Source organism: Pimephales promelas, chromosome 8 (genome assembly GCF_988280905.1).
Source record: "Pimephales promelas chromosome 8, fPimPro1.hap1.1, whole genome shotgun sequence".
Classification (NCBI taxonomy): Eukaryota; Metazoa; Chordata; class Actinopteri; order Cypriniformes; family Leuciscidae; genus Pimephales; species Pimephales promelas.
In genome coordinates, this window is record NC_142776.1 from 990,174 (window position 1) to 1,012,307 (window position 22,134).

At 38.9% G+C, this 22,134-nt stretch overlaps 1 protein-coding gene across 4 annotated transcripts in view; it reads left to right on the forward strand.

Moving 5' to 3' along the window:
• The window catches only part of rbfox2 (RNA binding fox-1 homolog 2), a 41,771-nt gene continuing 19,637 nt past the window's right edge, over positions 1-22,134 (forward strand). The window contains exons 1-2 of one of the 4 annotated variants that reach the window (XM_039656598.2): positions 1-943; positions 20,143-20,337. In XM_039656598.2, the coding sequence (XP_039512532.1) occupies positions 737-943; positions 20,143-20,337 (402 nt within the window). In that variant the 5' untranslated portion in view covers positions 1-736. The remainder of the gene's footprint in view (positions 944-20,142; positions 20,338-22,134) is intronic. The other 3 variants (XR_016169419.1, XM_039656601.2, XM_039656597.2) reach the window with 3 other exon arrangements.

Here is a 22,134-nt window from a genome sequence, read left to right on the forward strand (position 1 = left end):
CAATGCGTATATATAGTCGGATGTGATCTTGCGTTCGGTTCCAAGTTAAACACTAAAACATCTTCGTGCTCAAACAGGGAAAACGGGAAACTGCAGCAAGAATAAAGCAACGCGAGCGCGAGGAAACCGGAGAGGAGGGGCGCGCGTTTCCTCTCCGCAGCAAGAATCCATTGAGAGAGAGAGAGGGAGAGAGAGAGAGAGAGCGAGAGAGGGAGAAGAAAGGAAAAGCAGCAGCTCCACGCCACTCCTTTGTTTTAGGAAATCGCTTGAATATCGCTCGAAGGACTGGAATGATGCATCGCGTTTCTCTCGCGTTTTCCCGCGACGCCTGTTTTTAAAGGCGAACTTCATGCTTTTGCGTTTAATTTAAGTGGCATCGACAGAAGAGCGTTGAAGATCTGAAACCTTCAGACTCATTAAGCGTTTCCTCCGCGTTGACCGTCCATGTGTGTTAGACTCGTTTTTTGCACCGTTTTCAGTTTCTCACCAGAGGATATTCTACGCGTTCTGAAGCTCGGAGGTGTTTCTGCTCGTGGTTCGAGTCTGTTATTCGCGTCCAGGCCCGAAATACTCGCTCCTCTTCAAAGGCCTTTAATGCGGCACGCGCGCGTCAGTCTGTAACGGGTTTTAACGCGTCAGATGAGCGTCAGTTCTGATCCGTAAAGCGCCGCTGATCCTCTGCCAGAACATCTCGTTCTTCGTTACTCTTCATACGCAACATCTGCGGCCCTCTTCAATGTTAATGTCGACCGACGTCGCATCTGTAATGCTGCCCGTGAGCCGCGGGATCCTGGAGCGCGAGCGGGACCTGGACTCGGGTTCTGCGGGGGTTCGGGGGATGAAGCGCGGGGACCCGGAGCCCGAGGGCATCGCGGCGGCGGGGGATTCGGTCGGGGCTGAGTGCAAACGACCGCGGATGGACGGAACCGGAGAGCTCGGACAGGTAAGCGTTAAAATCACGATTCTGAGCTGTGGTGAAAGAGACGCGTTTGTGTTTATGTAAGAATATACACTGTGAAAAATGCTGGCTTGTTTTAACGTTCCCCATTAGGTCAAATATGGACAAAACCAACCGTTGGGTTTGTATTTAACATTTTAAATCCAACGGTTTGTTTTGTCAATATGGCCCAAACAAAATAAACGGCCAAATCCAACCGTTTGGTTTTACAGTTAAAATTTTAAACCCAACGGTTGGTTTTATTTTTTAAACCCAACGGTTGGTTTTATTTTTAAACCCAACGGTTGGTTTTGTCCAAATAACCTAGCATTGTTAGAGTCTAGGCTCATATGGTTCTGTGATATTATACTGTTATATGAGATGAAAACAAAGAGTGATGATTGGGGCACCAAAGGTGAAATTTTAAGGATCAGCCACTGTGATCCTGAGGGACTCTACTCTATCATTGTGTGCAGTGCTTATGATCCTCAGTGCAGTAGATGTTCCTGAATCATGGAGTTGATCTCCCAGTCTCATCTGAGGCCTTTGCTCCATCTCTCTCTCCATCCTGCGGTACTTTTCCATCCTCTCACACGAGCACTTCTGCTCCATTCCTCAGACTGCATGCATGTAGACATGATCTCATCTCTCATTTATCCATCTATCCAACCCTTTCACTCTTTCTTTCTTTCTTCCTTCCCGTTCATTCTTTCTGTTTCTCCGGTAAGTGATCTAAAGTGCTGCATGTCCTAATGGCTCATTCTCACTGGCTAATGGCTCACGGTTTCTCTGAACTGCACCATGACGGGATTAAGACTGAGCAGATGTGTGTATGTGAATGTGTGTGTGTGTGTGTGAGCTTGCCCGTGTAGCCCAAAAAAGGTATTGATCCTGCTCTGAGAGTGTGTCTGGAAATTTGCCTGCAGCGAGTCAGGAATGAAGTGGGGGTGCAGGAATCAAACCATTCGGTAACAAGAGACGCGCATTTATGAAAAGCAAGAGATGCAGGAAATTAAAGGAGTGAGACGTCTATAAACACAGCTCTTTCATCCACCCTTCTAAAAACACATTTCAAGTGAAATATGAGCACAGTTTGGGAAAATCCTGGAAGAATTTCCCTCATTTCTGTTTTTCTAGTTCAGTCTGTGCTGTGCTTTCCTTTAGAAGTTGTTGTTTGTGAATGAAATCTGTGAAAGTCATTGGTTAAAAGGTTTAGGAACGTCATTGTTGCATTCGTGGTTCCCCACGCTCTGATATTAAAGTCACATCAGTTTACTGCAGCCACACACACACGAACACATGCATGCATCAGAAGAGGATTTGCTGTATCACTAACAGTAAAGAGGCTTTTTGTTGTGCTAAAGAGATCTGTAGTTGTTTCAGAGTGGCATTAGTCTCTGATCTCCCATTTATCCTGACGCGGGCTGCTGGGGGGGTTAATACACACACACACACACACACACACACACACACACACACTGATTAGAGATTTGCAGATAAGCCTTTGCTTTTTTTCTACATCATGCACAGAGCTGCATTTATTGCATATCCTCAGGATTCTGCCGTACACGGGCTCATCACACACACTCACATCATGGCTGTAACGTGCCCTACTTAGCCCACGTCTCCAGTAATTACCCTTATGGGATTGCACACATGTGTTACCATGGCAACTTTGAACTTTGACCCCACGAGCGGAGCAGTAAAGTCGGGGTGTGGTGTTGATGGGATTGCGACAGACAATAGAAGCACATGCGTCTGATTTCCACCCGGTTCTGCGCTCATGGAGTCAAGAAAGTGTTTTTGCGTGTCCGCATCTGCTGAGGTCAGGGGTCGCGGTTTAGTCTGTGCATCGCGTCTATCTCTCTATGATATTGGTGTATGATCATCTTTGCTGGTTTTGATGTTTGATGAAGTACACAAATACCCCGTTTCAAGTGCATGGTCTTCAACACTCAATAGTTTACTTCAAATGTCTGTGCAAAGATCTCTACTAATGTAAAATCTTCAAAAAGTATTTACAGGACTGTATATATAAAGGCCATATATACATACACACAAGTAGATAAAGGACCATATATGAATATATAAGTAGATGAAGGACCAGGGTTGGACTGGGACAAAAAATCGACCGGGGTGTTTTGGCCCACTACATATGATCATAAACACAGCTGAACTTTGCACACCCTTGATTATGTATACCAACTCCTATTAAAACCATTAATGCCATGCAATAAGTGAATAGGAGTTGAGTAAGAGTTAACAAATGAAATAACTACTATGTTGAACTATACTCCAAACAAGCCATACGCTGCATTGGGATAGCAATACCAATTTTTTTTCCCAGAGGATTTTGGGAAATCTGTGGTGAGTGCAGCTCTGTCCCTCTAGGGGGGTTCGAGGTTTGGTATTCTCCCCAAATTTTGTGTTTTTTCATTCATAAATCTGGTGTACTTTAAGAGTAATGAAGATCTCCAACCCATATTCAGTGTGCAAATTGAACAAAGAAAAACTCTTAGTTCGTGCCTGTCTACATTACACTACATTATAGTTATAATATTTATCCCATGGCAGTAATAGCCATATGTTGTAAAGCAAATGCACTGAAAAATAAAAGCAACTTTCATAATTAGTTTCGTACTAATTGAAAGAGATAAGCTCATGAACTTTTACTTTGATCTTTTTTAGTTGGCGAAAAACATGGTTTTGAAACTCGTCTCATTACAATATGAATAAAATGCGTAATCGTCAAATATGCAGATGTGGAAATAATGCGTAACTGGCTAGTGGGTTCCTGCAGAAACGCAAGGAATGTGCCGAGAAAAAAGGAAAACCTTTTAAAGGCCGTCGAAGTGTCTGAGGAGAGATGAGAGAGTGCAGAGGACTGTGGTAATAGAGCTAGGCTACTTTCACAACACTTCGCTCGGATTATTTGGACAGATACACACTGACACTGCTCACTCAGAGCTCAGGGGGGGGGGTGTTTAAAGATGTGATTGGACCAGCCCGGTGTCAATCAAGAAAATAACCAATGGGCCGCTGATCTACGCGTCTCATGTGCCGGTGTTGTGCCTAATTTCGACCCCAAATCTTAACCCCTCCCCCACAACTAATCCTAAACCTACCAATACTAGGGGGGTAATAATTTGGCGGGGGTCGAAATTCGGCACAACACCGGTCCGTGAGAGAGAGAAAACCTACGCAGTGTCCAATGCTTTACACCGCCAATTAAGCTAAACTAAACGCAATGGGCCGCCGGTGTGCGAGTTTTATAAGCCGTTAAAAATAAATAAATAAATGAATTAAGTATTGTTTGGCCAGTCCTGCCTTGTGAAGGACTTCATCTACTTATATATATATATAAATAGATGGACCGTCGTAAACATTCCCGCTAGTGTCGGCTGTTGCGTTCGCTCTGAGAATGCAGTGTGTGTGTGTTACGTGTGTCCGTCTGACGTGTTTCTGAAAGCAACGATGCATGAAGTCGAAGCATACGAATTTCTCTTCCATCTACTTGCATTGAGTTTGTTTCAGGCTAACTCTTCCCGTTAGAGTGATTTACTGACCTTTAACGTCACTTTATTTTTTTTATTAAAGTGTGTGTTGAGCAATGTGTTTTCCATTTTCTGGTACTTTGTTTTTCAGTACCTCATTGAGGGAGTCTCTCTCACACACACTCACACACAGCCATGAGGCTTATGTCAGGACGCCAGACCTCCATCTTAAATGTGTTCAGCAGGACTACACACACACACACACACACACACACACACAGGAAGCGTTAAACTCCAGACAGACATTCAGACTCTAGCAGACACACATGAAGTACGTGAGAGGTTTGAAACCCAATTCCTCTCATTCGCAAATCATCTGTTCTTTCTTCTTCACCTCCGTCGTTGGCTGAGCTCCTCCTCCTCTTTGCTCCACCATCTGTTCACGCTCTCGTCTCTCTTTCGCTGATCTCCATTCTCCTTTAGCAGAGTTACCCTGAGTTTGAGGGACTCGTCGTTTCTGTTCTCAGAAGATCTTTAGGAAAGAGTGTGTGTGTGTGTTGGCAGAGAGTTTCTCCTCAGTCCTTAAGGGAATGAGGCACATGACGGGGTTGTGTGTGACTCATTGTCTCTCTCTCTGCTCCAGTCGTCTGTTTCACACACATGGACTCCAGATGTTTCTGTCTTTACTCTGCAGATCAGAGGCGATCCTCAAATATCAGCAGGAGAAACTCTTTCAGCCTCTCGGTCTGAAGCAGATTCTGGCCTGAATCTCGTTTAACCCGCCAAGAAAATGTCTGCCCCACATTTCACCCCCAAACCAAAAGGAAGTTTTATTTTCAGTAATGTAGAGTTTAAGCTTCTTTTAGAACATTTAAAGTGTTTTTCCATTATTTTTCATTCCCGTTTTTATGGTGCAGAGAAAAAAAAGCTTCTTTATTGGCATTTATGGTTGCATGAAGAACCTTTAACAACCATTGCACAAAAGGTTTTTGGGATTGTAATAGTTTAAAAAGTGGTGTAAGAACGGTTCGCTGAAAGATTCTCTGGGAAACAAAAATGAAGGCACTTTTTTTTGAGTGTATACCAATTTGAATGAATAAATCTTGAAGGGTTAGTTCACCCAAAAATGAAAATTCTGTCAGTATTTACTCACCCTCATGTTGTTCCAACCCCGTAAGACCTTCGTTCATCTTCGCGACACAAATTAAGATATTTAAGATATTAAGATCGCTCCTGCATACTAGTCCATAGGCTTCTTGAGGGAATGACTCTTCAAAGACATCGTTAAAATAGTCCAAGTGACTACAGGGGCTCAATCTTAACTTTCTCAAACGACGAGAACACTTTTTGTGCGCAAAAACAACAAAAATAACGACTTTATTTCAACTTCACTTCCTTCTATCTCTGCGTGAGTCAGCTAACTAGTTTAATAGCGTAAGCTTCTGTTATTGTACGTCACTTGCATCAAACACATGACCAGCGTCGGCCAATAGTGAGCCTACGTGTAACGTAGCTCTACGCAATCACACTACGTTAACTGACTACAGGCCCATGGAGAAGGAAGTGAATAGTTGAAATAAAATCGTTATTTTTGTTTATTTTTGCGCACAAAAGTGTTCTCGTCGTTTGATAAACTTTAGATTGAGCCCCTGTAGTCACTTGGACTATTTTAACGATGTCTTTAATGACTTTTCGAGGACAGCAAGAGTCATTCCCTCAAGAAGCCTATGGACTAGTATGCAGGAGCGATCTTAATATCTTAAATATCTTAATTTGTGTTGCGAAGATGAACGAAGGTCTTACGGGGTTGGAACAACACGAGGGTAAATACTGACAGAATTTTCATTTTTGGGTGAACTAACCCTTTAAAACACCAAATTAGAATTTTTTGTTTTGTTTTGCGTTACAGCACTGAGATTAGACCATTAAAATAATAATGCATAAAAAAGCTCTGTAATGGTTAACATATTTTATTAGATTGTCCTGGACTTAATACAAGTAGAATGCTTTTTTTTTTTTAATGAAGTTACCTCACTTCACTTCAAGGACTTATTTAGTAAGATTATGCCTGGAAAGGTTTTGGATTTAATTTAATAATTAATGATAATTTTGATGATTATGGCTTACAGCTTATGAAAACCCCAAATTAAAAATTACACTGTTGTGAAAAGGTTTCCAATTTGTAAGCCATAATCATCCAAATTATTACAAATAAAGGCTTGAAATATCTCACTTTGCATGTAAAGAGTCTATATAATATATTATTGTCACCTTTTAAGTTAAATAACTGAATTTTTGCAGAATTTTCAGAGTTTCAGCGGTATACAAAATCTCAGCACTGCAGATTATTTCTGGGATCAGCATCACGTCTCTCGCAGTGCTGAGCGCTCCCTCGGGGGACTGGAGGAGGACATTAGTTCCAGCTCAGAGAGACACAGATAACCCTTCATTCTCTGCACTCTTCACACACACACACACACACACACGGCCTCCTCAAAATCATCTTCAACTACTCGTACTGTGGCGAGAGTGAAACCGTTCCCGCTCGCGTCATGTGTTGTGTAAGACTCCCGATCCACTCGCCTCGTCTCCAGTAAACATTAACTAGGCCGCATCTTTTGGACTGTAATATGTCACCGTTAAACTGCAGCGCTGCGGCACCTCCGCTTGTCCCTCATGTCGTGATTATCCTCTTGTTTTAATGCTTAAACAATAGAGCGGCTTGAACTCTGGCGGAGCAGCGAGGCGCGTGTGAGCCGGCGCTAATCTGATTATACTGCGCTATAGACCCATTAAACGCGCAGCCCAATTACACACGCAGAGATGCAAACAGAAGGACCAATCCTAAGGATCGTCTGCATTCTTCACGGTGGAGGCAATCCCACAATGCATTGCCCTGAGATCAGGGAAGACAAATCCAAGATGGCGATTGATGGGAGAGAAATGTTGGATTGTTCGAATCATTAAATGTCAAATCAACCACATTCGGGAGAATGCCCCGGCGCAAATTTTTAATTTTGACAATTTTTTCTGAGGAAATATGAACATAAATAGTGATGAAAGCCAAAAGTATTAAATGGAATGAATGTATATTTACTGAGTTATCCACTGTTTTAATAAGGAGGTCAAAATCACAATTTTCACCAGAGCTTTGGAGCCAAATTACGGGCAGATACAAATGACTTATGAAAGACGAAAGGATCATTATTTTATTTTTCCACAGAGTCTATTAGTTAAATCTGTTGACTTTAGCATTATTTGTTGCATTATGTGCGAAATTGTGAAAAAAGCACTTCTTGTGTGTTTTTGCCCCAAGTTTGCATGCCTGTAACTCAAGAACTATTAAAGATATCATAATATCCCTTTAGATTCTGATTCCTATCAAACTTTTCCTTTGCTGTCTTAATTTTAAAGGTCTAATATGATTCAAATCCAGAGATATGGAGATCTTAATGTGTAAAACTGAAATAATAATGCTGCCTTCTTTCTAAAGTCATAAAGGCACCAAATTTCATGTGAAAAATGTCATTTTGACTGTGGATTACTGTCAGTATCATTGTGATACTCCAAGACATGTGATTTAAAATGGTAAATTTGGTTTTACATCGTGTGTATAAGTGAATGGTCTTGGACTTGGTGCTGAAACCCAAAACACAGGACAATAGAGACACCAGAATAACAATATTCATGATTCTGAAGCTGAAAACTGAATTATTTTAGACGAATATGCTTTACTCTGTCACTGACTATAAATATATTTACAATAATGTAGGATACTTTTACTGGTAACAAGACATTTGGCATTATCACGACACACAAACATCCCCAATTGCGTTATTATACATTACATTTTATAGTAGTCTAATGTAGTACTGACACTAAAACTCTGTAAACTTGAATTTTTCACACAGTAATTTTTATTTTTATAACTATACACAATACATATCGCGATATATTGTATTGATATATCTTTACTTTTATGTATTTCGTCCACCAACATGTTTTAGGTTGAGTTGACTCAGAATGACCCACTTGCATGTTTCCAATATTTTGTGGTGTTGAATGTGCTAACAGCAAACCATTGCAATCAAGTGTTCGCTTTAAGTTCCCCATGAGCAGCGCTGTTGAATCGGGCGCTACGGCAAGCGCCCTCCGAGGTTAATCACGGTGTGTGTGTGTTCCTTCTCTCAGGTAGAGCTGGTTTAATCTCGTCCACTGCTGAGCGCCCTTGATCTGCTATCTCAGTCCAGTAATTGATGTCATTTTCTGGAGCTTTTGCCCCAGGTTTAATTAAAGCCTTCATTATTCACAGATCTGGTGCTTAAATGGTGCAGTTGATCTCAGTGCGACAGTGAAGCTTCATATTGGTGTGACAGAAATGACCGTCTCTGTTCAGTAATGGAGGTCAAGCGTCAGTCAATCGCTTTGAAATACAGTATCAGCTCTTCCTCTACAACTGACTCCTGAATACTCTGTGGCTCTCTGCTACTTGCTAATGCACTTTCTCACAGATAATAAAAACGTACTATTATTTTTTAGGGATGCACAATATATCGGCACCGGCGGCCATATCGGTATCGGCCGATATAATAAAAACGTACTATTATTTTTAATATAGGTATCGGCCAATATAATAAAAACGTACTATTATTTTTGAGGAATGCACGATATATCGGCGGCCATATCGGTATTGGCCGATATAATAAAATGTACTATTATTTTTGATATCGCTATCGGCTGATATAATAAAAACGTACTATTATTTTTGAGGGATGCACGATAGATCGGCCGCCATATTGGTTTTGGCTTATACAATAAAAACGTACTATTATTTTTGATATCGTTATCGGCTGATATAATAAAAACGTACTATTATTTTTGATACCGTTATCGGCTGATATAATAAAAACGTACTATTATTTTTGAGGAATGCACGATATATCGGCGGCCATATCGGTATTGGCCGATATAATAAAAATGTACTATTATTTTTGATATCGCTATCGGCTGATATAATAAAAACGTACTATTATTTTTGAGGGATGCACGATATATCGGCCGCCATATCGTTATCGGCTGATATAATAAAAACGTACTATTATTTTTGAGGGGTGCACAATATATCGGCCGCCATATCAGTTTTGGCTGATAAAATACAAACGTACTATTATTTTTGACGGATGCATGCTATATCAGCCGCCATATCGGTATTGGCCGATATAATAAAAACATACTATTATTTCTGATATCGCTATCGGCTGATATAATAAAAACGTACTATTATTTTTGAGGGATGCACAATATATCGGCCGCCATATCGATTTTGGCTGATAAAATACAAAAGTACTATTATTTTTGACGCATGCACGATATATCAGCCGCCATTTGTGTATCGGCCGATGTAATAAGAACGTGCTATTATTTTTGATATCGCTATCGGCCGATATAAAAACATTAGCTTTATGTTAAAGCCAATTAGTAATGTATTATTTTCTTCAGCTAAGTCTCTTCAGATGCGACTGTTCAACATAGTTTTGCATTGATTGGAAACACTGAAAAGGAAAATAATGGGAACATAATTATAATTGTGTGATTTGGACATGAGACTTTTTTTTATTAGGCTCTCAAAAATTATATAGGCTAAGGATTTTAATTTTGATTTATCTGCCAAAATATATTGTTTATCGGCCTTCAAATATATAGAGTTATCGGTATTTGCTAAATTTTCATATCGGTGCATCACTAATTATTTTTATCTTGTGCGTTTTGTATAATTACGTATATCTATATGAAACCCTTAAAAGTTGCTGTTTTCCATTGATAAGCTTTTGTTTGGTCAGATGAGGGTTGCACATTCACGTTGTAATTGTTCGACGCTGTTAAAATCAAACATGACGAGCGATGTGATTTCTGGCAATGAGGAGAACGTGCACAACTGTTTAAAATGAGAGGAACGCATTAAACTGATTATAATCCCAGTGTTGTAGATTAGCCTTGTAGATTACAGGAGCAGCTGCTCGTGTGTGTGTGTTCGTTCAGTTAGTGTAGTTAATCTCACTCTTTCTCTCTGTAATCCCTCCATCCGTCTCTTTATCCTTTTATCGGCAGCCGTTTGACTGTGAGCTTCAATTCTGCTCTCTTTTCTGAGGTTTCATACAATTCAATGTCATCAATAATATAATAGTCTTTTGTGATGCCTAAAAATAAACTTTTGGGCAGTTGAACATGAATTATTGATTGATCGCCTGTTTTGGTGATGTAATCATGAGATAATTGTGCAGTTTATATTTTACCATTCAAATATAGTTTAAGCTTTTGAAGAAATGCCATCAAATGCATGATATGAGTCTACTTTTGCAGCAAATGATTATAAAAAACGACAAAGTACACGAAGATGGTCAAATGTCTTTCTTCATATGAAATATATACATTTTCGGTAAATCATATGGGCCTAATTTATTTAATTTTTAATTTTAAATACAATTGCAAGTGTAAAATTTATTAGGCTTACTATTTATCGTTAAATGATCGCAATCTCAATTCAAACACCCACGTGGTCTTCTTTCTAGAAATAATTGATCACGATTATTTGTATAAAAAAAATTATCGCGGTATCGCGAGCCATGTATCGTATCGTGAGGTATCCCGTGATACCCACCGCTAATCGTGACGGGTCCAAGTTCATTCATAAACATTGTTTTTTTTAGATTTCTAATCAGGAAGTTTGTCTTAAGAAAAGTGGAGAGATTTATAAATGATCAATGTCAGACATTAGAGGGATATTTTATACAAAATTTGAAATACTTTACCCCAACTTAATACAATTAAACAAAACACATCTTCAACATTGTGGAGTCGACTAATCAGTGATGCACACGCACACAGAATTCTAAATTGTTCATATATATATATAATAATAAAAACGTAGAACAATTAATCAACAGAATTTCAATGTAAATGTATGATTGTTTACTGTAAAAATTGGAAATGCTTTGGCAATGCATCGTAAAATTGAAAAGAGAGAGAGAGTTATATGGGAGGAGAGCGAGAGAGAGAGTGTCTAGAGGGGGAGGAGAAACACACACACACACACACACACACAGAAAGCCGGAGCGCGAGGGAGATTTTGAATGTGTCAGACACTGCAGAGGTCGAGCGGATCGAGAGCTGGAGTCGCCGTTCTCTCGTGTTCGTTAGGATGATGGGAGTCTTTTACACTCCTGTGCGGCCGGTGAGTCTTCAATCATTCATGTTGCTGCATTTCCTGAACAAATCGACATGCACAAGCCTAGTGTGTGTGTGTGTGTGTGTGCGTAAAGCAGGTCTAATGGATGTGAGGAAAGTCTCGTGTGTTTCTCCAGCTGTCTCTCTTGACTGACGGGATCAGGTGTTGTGAACAGTTGTTCCTTCGTCCGTCAGTGTGTGTGTGTCTCTCTCTCTCACACACACACACACACACACAGCTTCAGTTTTAACGTGCAGTGATACAATCCGTCTTTTATTAGTTAAAAGTAGAGTGTGTGTTATACCTTGGAATCTCTCTCTCTCCCTCCCTCTCCCTCTCGTGTGTGTGTTATACGTCTCTCTCGCCCTCCCCCTCTCCTGCTGTTTCCCGAGGGCTCGAGCAGCTGTTATCTCGGTGCTTTCCTTTAAAAGCAGGAATGAGATGGAGGGGGTGTAGGGAATGGAAATTGATTTTTAAAGGTGGCTCTCAGGGAGAATCTTGAGAGAAGTGTGTGTGTGTGTGTGTTCAGGTGAGGATCTGATGGCACGGCTCACACTGCACATGTAAAGCCCAGGACAGACTGAGGCTGGTTAAAGTATGCTGAACTCCACCCAGCGATTGCCCTGAAGGCTGGGAGAGACTCGTACCTGTCCGCTCATGATCTCGCACGCTCGCTTTACAAATCACGGACGCAGAAATACAGGCCTATATTCCCCATAAAACTCTCTTTGTTGACTAGAATATAATCTGAGACACACACACACATCTGAATGAGTATAGATGCTTGTTGAAACACACACTAACACCCCTTCATCTATTAAATACACACTCATGCGTGTATATATTTAAAGGAGTCGTTCACTTTTTAAAAAACTTTCGCTGATAATTTACTCGCCCCCGTGTCATCCGAGATGTCCATGTCTTTCTTTCTTCAGTCGAAAAGAAATTAAGGCTTTTGATGAAAACATTCCAGGATTTTCTCCGTATAATGGACTTCAATGGGGACCAAACGGTTCAAGGTTGAATGAACGAATCATTTTCCGAATCTGAATTGAATGAACCAAATGACACGAAAAAAGATTTGTTCATTTTGTTCACATTATACGCGCATCACAGAAGGCGAGCATTTGAGCTTATAAAACTTAAACTTTGTTATTTATTTATTAAATGAGCGATCGTTTCGCTTGATAAGACCCTTATTCATCGTCTGGAATCGTTTAAAGCCCTTTGAACAGTTTGCACTGAAACTCTCACTGGAACGTGAACCCCCGCACCAGTTGGTGGCTGTAATATACAGAGCTGCCGACTGTCACGCATTGGCCGTGAGACACTCGCATTTGATTGGTTTAACGCGCTCACGCCACACCCCCGATTTCTCACGCTGAAGTGTCAACCTGGTCGGCCAAATGCCTGGAAGATGAGTTTTTCTATATATCGACCTGTTGAGCCACTCGTGATCGTGTAGTGATGCCGGAAATTCGTTTAATTCTCTCGGAATCTAGAGCGAGCGCGCACGTGTCGAGCGTCAGACGAAACACAGTAAACGCTGTCGTGTTCTCTGGCGTTCGGATGCTGGTGTTCGGGAACACACCAAACCAATTAGAGATGCTGCGACGCCATTGGTCCACTGGTTACTCTAGTTATCCAATCACAGCTCACACTGAGGGAAACTCACTTTTTTTGTTGCTGCACATCGAGGGATTTATTTAGTAAATGTTTTCAATCGTAGTTTATGTACGTCTTCTTATCGGATATAAAGTTATCCGCCTTAATTAAGCGCACGTCTTTAATGTGCGTTTTAAGAATTCTTTTTTCCCATCAAGCATTTTGTAATGCGATATCCCAAGATGTGCTTAAAAATATATATCCATTAGCTAGTGTAATGTGTCAACAGAGCAGTATAAATAATGTAAACAATAACTTTTACATTTTTTTTATGTCTAATCCCGACACATTAAAAGCGACGGTCCATAAAGTTTTCTGGTGTCAAACTCCACATGAAGAAAATGCATTATAACGCATCACCAGGATATCATCGACCTAGAAATCATGATTGACACATTCCTGCTGTAAAATCAACATGCCGCATTACTGTATTTGCATTTATATGTGTGTCTGCGTGTGTGTGTGCACGTGTGTGTGAGCTTACGTTAACCCAATATTAGTTCACAGAGAGCCAGATGTGTCAGCATGGACATCAACACAAGCGATTCGTGATCACACGAGATGCTACACACTATAACTCTACACACTCTACACACTGTAACTCTACACACTATAACTCTACACACTCTACACACTGTAACTCTACACACTGTAACTATACACACTCTACACACTGTAACTCTACACACTATAACTCTACACACTCTACACACTATAACTCTACAACTCTACACACTATAACTCTACACACTCTACACACTGTAACTCTACACACTATAACTCTACACACTCTACACACTGTAACTCTACACACTGTAACTATACACACTCTACACACTATAACGCTACACACTATAACTCTACACACTCTACACACTATAACTCTACAACTCTACACACTATAACTCTACACACTCTACACACTATAACTCTACACACTAACTCTACACACTATAACTCTACACACTATATCTCTACACACTGTAACTCTACACACTCTGCACACTATAACTCTACAACTCTACACACTATAACTCTACACACTCTACACACTAACTCTACACACTGTAACTCTACACACTATAACTCTACACACTGTACACGCTATAAATCTACACGCTATAACTGTACACACTATATCTACACACTGTAACTCTACACACTATAACTCTACACACTCTACACACTATAACGCTACACACTGTAACTCTACACACTATAACTCTACACACTATAACTACACTCTACACACTATATCTCTACACACTGTAACTCTACACACTATAACTACACACTCTACACACTATATCTCTACACACTATAACTCTACACACTATAACTACACACTATAACTCTACATACTATAACTACACACTCTCCACACTATATCTCTACTAGGGTTGGGTATCGAGAATCGATTGGAACCGAGACTAACTTTTAGTTTTTCCCGGAATCGTTCAAAAGTTAAAATTTCGATTCCTAGTTTCGATATTCACAGTCCGCCGAGCGGAAGAAGAAACCGCTGAACAACACCAACGAAGAAGCGTCTACCGGAAGTGTTGGCATAACCGCGCGAGTCGAACATGAGTAGCTTACGTCAGCGGTCCAAAGTGTGGCTTCACTTTTCTAAAAATAACGAAATCTCGGCAAAATGCAAAATTTGTGACAGGAGTATTTCCTTCAGAAAGACCGTTGGTTAGCAAGGTTAGCTAAACTTTTTTGACCCTGCCTCTTAAAAGAATCAGAATCGAGAATCGTTAGGAACCGGAATCGAAACAAGGAATCGGAATCGGAATCAGAATCGTTCAAATTCAAACGATACCCAACCCTAATCTCTACACACTGTAACTCTACACACTCTACACATTATAACTCTACAGACTCTACACTCTATAACTCTACACACTCTAACTCTACACACTCTACACACTATAACTCTACACACTCTATAACTCTACACATTCTACACACTATAACTCTACACACTATAACTCTACAACTCTACACACTGTAAATCTACATGCTATAACTCTGCACACTATATCTCTACACACTGTAACTCTACGCACTATAACTCTACACACTCTAACTCTACACACTCTCCACACTATATCTCTACACACTGTAACTACACACACTATAACTCTACACACTCTAACTCTACACACTCTCCACACTATATCTCTACACACTGTAACTACACACACTATAACTCTACACACTCTAACTCTACACACTCTCCACACTATATCTCTACACACTGTAACTCTACACACTCTACACTCTAACTCTACACACTATAACTCTACACACTCTAACTCTACACACTCTCCACACTATATCTCTACACACTGTAACTCTACACACTCTACACTCTAACTCTACACACTATAACTGTACACACTCTATAACTCTACACATTCTACACACTATAACTCTACAACTCTACACACTATAAATCTACATGCTATAACTCTACACACTATATCTCTACACACTGTAACTACACACACTAAAACTCTACACACTGTAACTCTACACACTCTACACACTAAAACTCTACACACTCTGCTATTCTAGCGTCGGCTCATGGTGAGAGTTCAGAGGTGACGCTCCGGTCGAGATCTCGTGTTCGACACAAACCATAAACCCGGGTTTTGCTCATCTGTCGTGAAGCTCTGGCACTGAGTTGATTTATGTCTGTGTGTGTGTTGTGTAAAGGAGCAGTCCTCTATCCAAACTAGATCAACTAGTTTCCCGTTGGTGGCACATGTGCTCGAGGGTGGAGTGTGTGAGAGACAAACATTCACACTCGCACGTGTGTGTGTGTGTGTTTCTCTCAAACACGAGCGTTTGCAGGCTTTTATCTGGGTTGTTTTGGACCCACAAACCTTTGGACCCCGCTGGACTCTGATTGGTTGGGGAAGAATGAACAGAAACGCCCCATAAAGAGAGGTCAGGTTTCAGCCGACCAATCAGGGAGTGCTGTGGGCGGGGCCATCGGTGTTTAAGGCTGGTTTGAACAGAGCATGCTTTATGCATCAATACAGGAGGGTTTGATCACGGTTTAACACTCGAGTTCTACATTTAAAGTGTTTTTAAGTCAGTTTGCTCATCTTGGATCCACCTCTGGGCCGCTGCTTCGTAATCCTTTCAGTTTTAGCATCTCTTAGTGGTGTAACGATATATCGCAATACAGAAATGCATCAATATTTATCATGGATAGTGACTGTGTATAGTGTATATTTCACCCACTAAAATTCAAGTTTTAGTGTCAGTTCTACATTAAACTACTATATAATGTTGAATATAATGTATAATAATGCAATGAGGGATTTTTGTGTGTCCTGATAATGTCAAAAGTGTCCTACATTATTGTAAATATATCTAGTCAGTGACGGAGTAAAGCATAAAATAATTCAGTTTTCAGCTTCAGAATGATGAATATTGTTATTCTGGTGTCTCTATTGTCCTGTTTTGGGTTTCAGCACCAAGTCCAAGAATATTCACTTACACACACAATGTAAAACCAATTCAGCATTTTAATAAACCGTTCATTTTTTGTTAACCTTTTATCATGTCTTGGAGTATCGTGATTATATATCGAACCGTGGCATGAGGGCATCGTTACACCTCTAGTATTTATTCATATTTTTAACAGGATCATCGTGTGTTGTTGCTGAAGTGCCACTAACACACACGGATCTTCAGTTTTCTGTGTCAGTGACTGATCCGAGCGCTGTGATCACAGATGCCGTACAGCAGCGGCCCGCTACACTGGTGCCAGCTGACCCGTCGCTAACGCTGAACCCTCGCTCGGGGAACCGCTCGCAGCGCTGATGACCACAGACTGACCCACACATCAGCGTTAGGTGGATTAATAAACGCCTCTCGTACAATATTACACATCTTCTGCAGAGAATCTGTGTTTGTGCATCGGTTTTAGACACGTGTGTGTGTGATGATCGTGTCATGAGCATGAACGCTCTGCTTAATCCTTGTCAACTGTTTGTTAATCAGAACAGAAAAACATCTATGCGGAGGCGTACTTTGATATGATACCTTGAAAAATATTGATATTCCATACCATTTTTGACAGGGAAATCTGCCTTTTATTCATATATATATATATATATATATATATATATATATATATATATATATATATATATATATAAAGGCTTTGTTTCACCTTTTAAGCTGAATTACTGAAATTAACTTTTGTATATATATATTAGGGCTGCGCAACGATTAATCGCGATTAATCTCATCTAAAATAACAGTTTGTGTCTACTTAAGTGTGTGTGTACGGTGTATAATTATTTTGTATATAAAAATTCACACACATGCATGTGTATATATTTAAGAAAAATGTGTTATTAATATAAACAATATTTATATTTAATATAAATTATATATAAATATATATATACAACATGCAAATATTTCTTAAATACATACATGCATGTGTGTGTATTTACATATGCAAAATAATTATACACGCCATATATATATATATATATATATATATATATATATATTTAAGTTCAGTAATTTCACTTAAATGGCAATTAATAGGTTATCTTCATTGCCATTTAAGTGAAATTACTGAACTTAAATATACAAGCTTGATAAAAATGATAATTTTAGAGGAAAATTTGAAATGGCACTTAGAGGCTTTTGCATCTGAACTCTTCATATATATATATATATATATATATATATATATATATATATATATTGTGCAAAAGTTAATTTCAGTAATTCAACTTAAAAGCTGAAAAAAACTAATATATTATATATAGACTCATCACATGCATATTTGTGATGCATGTAATAAGATCTTCCGGCCGAGATATTTCAAGCCTATATTTGTAATAATTTTGATGATTATTTTACAGCTTATGAAAACTTTTTCCACAATATTCTAATTTTGAATTTGGGGTTTTCATAAGATTTCATAATCATCAAAATTATAACAAATATAGACTCATTACATCCAAAGTGAGATGTTTCAAGCCTTTATTTGTTATCATTTTGATGATTATGAAAGCTTATGAAAACCCCAAATTCAAAATTAGAATATTGTGGAAAAAGTTTTCATAAGCTGTAAAATAATCATCAAAATTATAACAAATATAGACTCATTACATCCAAAGTGAGATGTTTCAAGCCTTTATTTGTTATCATTTTGATGATTATGAAAGCTTGTGAAAACCGCATTCAAAATTAGAATATTGTGGAAAAAGTTTTCATATCTGTCAGACAATCATCAAAATTGCAAACAATAGCACAGATAATATACAATAAAATAAAGAGACAAAATTAAACATGACTAAATTCTTCTGGTGGGGCTTAACAGTAGTATTTAGATAAGAAATACTACAGTAATCAAATGTAAAAAAATAAGTACAAATGAAGTTATCGAATCGAAGGAATCGAAATTTTGAACAATAGTTCAGCGCGTGAGTTTCTGTGTTTAGTTTGATTGACATCTCTGAGGTTTATTAGGCTACTGTCCCTTTAAGAGCTGAACATGCGCTCGAGTGCGTCACGACTCTGACATGATCTACGAAGCGGAGTCTGAATGCATTTTGCTTCAGGGCGATTCATAAATATTTGGATAAATAATAATCGCGGATAATTACAGACACAGAACGAGCTGCTGAAATCTGAAATGCAGCTCATAAATGTTCGTTGTGGTTCACAGGAGGATCTCAGAGCTATAAATACCAGGATGTGTGTCTCTCTCTCTCTCTCTCTCTATCATCCCGCTGCCATGTAGGGAAGAGATGCTAGAGGAGGAATGCACACTTGACAGAACAGTGTTTTCCCTCGCTCGCTCTCTCTCTCTCTCTCTGCAGTGATGTGACGTACATTACATTAATGCAAGAATATCACGGTAGTATTTGTTATATTGTCTAATTTATGCTGATTAAAATTATATTTAATACAGTAACTGCCATCATTTATGAAACAAAACTATACTTTTATTTTCTTTATGGAAAATATATTTTTTTGTTTTGTACTTCTAGCACATCTCCAATATTACACTCTTATTAATGCCAGAATTAGAGTTTTATACGGTGCTTGTGTATATGTAAATGCATGATACCACAAAACCTAAACCGTCCTAAAATATGCAAATGTATTGCAGAATGTATTTGGAATTAAAAAAGCAGCTTTTTTGTATTTTACTGTAAGAACATCCCAAATATTTGTAAAAAAAAAAAAAAAAAAAAAAAAACACAATTAATGCAAGAATAACATGGTAGAATGATATATTGTCTAATATATGCTTAAAATATATTCTATTTACCCTATTAATACAGCATAATGCCACAATGTACAAAAACAAACACTGTCCATACATAGATTTTATTTTCTTTGCAAAATGTTTTTTTTTTTTGTCCTTTTTGGTATTCGGTGTGAAATATGAGCTAAATCATCCAGTGCATTAACCCTGATTAAACTAAAAACGTGATCTTTGTCGATTATAAAGATGCGTTTTGCAGCCGATGTGCGAGTTTAGCTCAGTAACTGCGTGCGCCGCGCTAGCTTCATCTGCTAGCGTATGCGTTTGAGGCCCGTGCGCTAAATTATGCATGAGCGCCTCATTAATATTGAACGTCTGCTGGATCCGCTCGTCACCAGGAGAGGAGAGAAACGTAATCTCTCAGTGGCATCATCTCATCCGTGAGAGGAGGAACTCTCTCTCTCTCTCTGTTCCAGTTGATTTCACTCCTCCTGTATTAATCGAGCTGTTTTCCAGTCCGAGTCGGTGGATCTCGTGTTTAACGCTGTGTGTGTTTTGTCCTCAGGGTTCACAGGACTCGATGGGAGCTCAGGAGGGTGTCGTCGCCCCGTTCTCCTCGTTCCCGCCCCCTCCACCTCCTCCCCCTCAGAACGGCCTGGCGCTCGAGTTCGGGGGCGGCTCAATTTACCCCGCGGGGGGTCCGAGCGAGGCCCCGGCAGGAGTTATCAGCAACACCCCCATCTCTAACCCCAGCACTCAAGTAAGTGCTAAAGCTGAGCAAACGCGGGCGTGGAGCGCTCACACCGCCGGCCAGCTGGACACACAGCCGCGCGTCGACACGTCCTCTGCAGCGCTCGCTAACACTTCACATCAATTCACGTTTATTTGCTAGTGCGCTTTTCACAAAACACAGCTGTACAGAAAATGCCCATAGTACAATTTCCAGTGATCTGTTGTCAGAGGTAACAATTCAGAAATGTACATATACAAAATCACAGTTAGCGCAACGTTTATTAATTTAACCCTAAAACCGTATTCTGGACAAATGTGGGCAAAATAGTTTTGATTTATTGTTAATAAATCTGAGCGGTGCAAGACTTGGCTACTTTTCCTAAGTTTGCCTCCTGAACAGTGTTGGGTAAGTTATTCTAGAAAAGTAATTAATTAGTTACTAATTACTTCTTTAACAGTGTAATTAGATTACTGTACTAATTACTCTCTCTAAAAAGTATTTAATTACTAATTACTGTCAAAATCCCATATCAATCTCAACCAGCTGAATAATAAAAGGATAGACATGAATCTGTTTTAATTCTTTCAAATAAATACTATAAAATTGCATGAATTATCCTTAAACAGACCAAGGAGAAGGTTACATTATAAAAACATACTTTAAACAATAGTGGGTTTAACATCAAAATGTATTGTCTGATGTTAATGTCTGATCTCATGACATTTCACACTTTTTTCATACATATTTACAATAATTCATACAAATTTGTACGAGTGCGGTCGTAATATTTAGACACCTCATAAAATGCGTACGAATCGCTGTGAGATCGGATTGATCTATACACAGTATTTACCTCAATTACATCAGAAGTAACTGTAATTAAATTACAGATAAATTAAGAGTAATCCCTTACTTTACATTTTCAAGGGAAAAGTAATTAAATTACAGTAACTAATTACTTAGTAATTAGTAGCTCCTGAACACACACCATTTTTTTGACTCATTTCTACAATGTTAAGTGGGTGAAAAAAAACTCCTTAATCTTGTATTTGGGTCAAAAATGGGCACCCATAGAAATGGGAAAAACTGTAATTTAGAGCGTTCTAAAATAAGACACCAGGTGACGGCAAAGTCACTTCATCTTTAGGTTTTAGCTCTAAAAACTTATTGGAATGATATTTTAATGTAGTTAAAAAAATAAAACATAAAAATAAGCATAATTTACATAGAAAATATGGTACTTTTTGAGGTAAATAAATTCCAAAATACCTCCAAAGTAAAAAAGAACACCATAAATGGATAGACAAAACTTTATCGAAGACAGTGATATAACATTTATAATAAATAAAAATTAGGATCACACCTGAGTCCTCTGTGCCCACATTTGTCCACAATTACAGGATTAAGGGCTATACACAGTGTAGTTTAATTTGTCCAGCTGGAACAACAACAGCGCGTCGGACGACTTCCTCGGGAACCGTCGTTCACATTGGGATTTGTATATTCGTATATTGAATTTTAACGATATGATTCTGCTCATCGATTCTTAATTTTGATTTGCAAACCATTTAACTGTGAAAAATCAATCGAACACTTTCAACAAGAAACGTTTAAAAACACCAACTAGCTTAACGAATATACACCTCCAGCGTTATTAACACTCAGAAATTAAAAAAATTGCAATAAATAGACACAACTGAGGAACGATACGATTGAAATTAAGATTTCCAGAAACTGTATGAAGTGTAAAATAACTCAAACCTTAAAAATAAAATATACATTACAAATATAGTTACACAAGTCTATATGACACTTTAAAGAGTT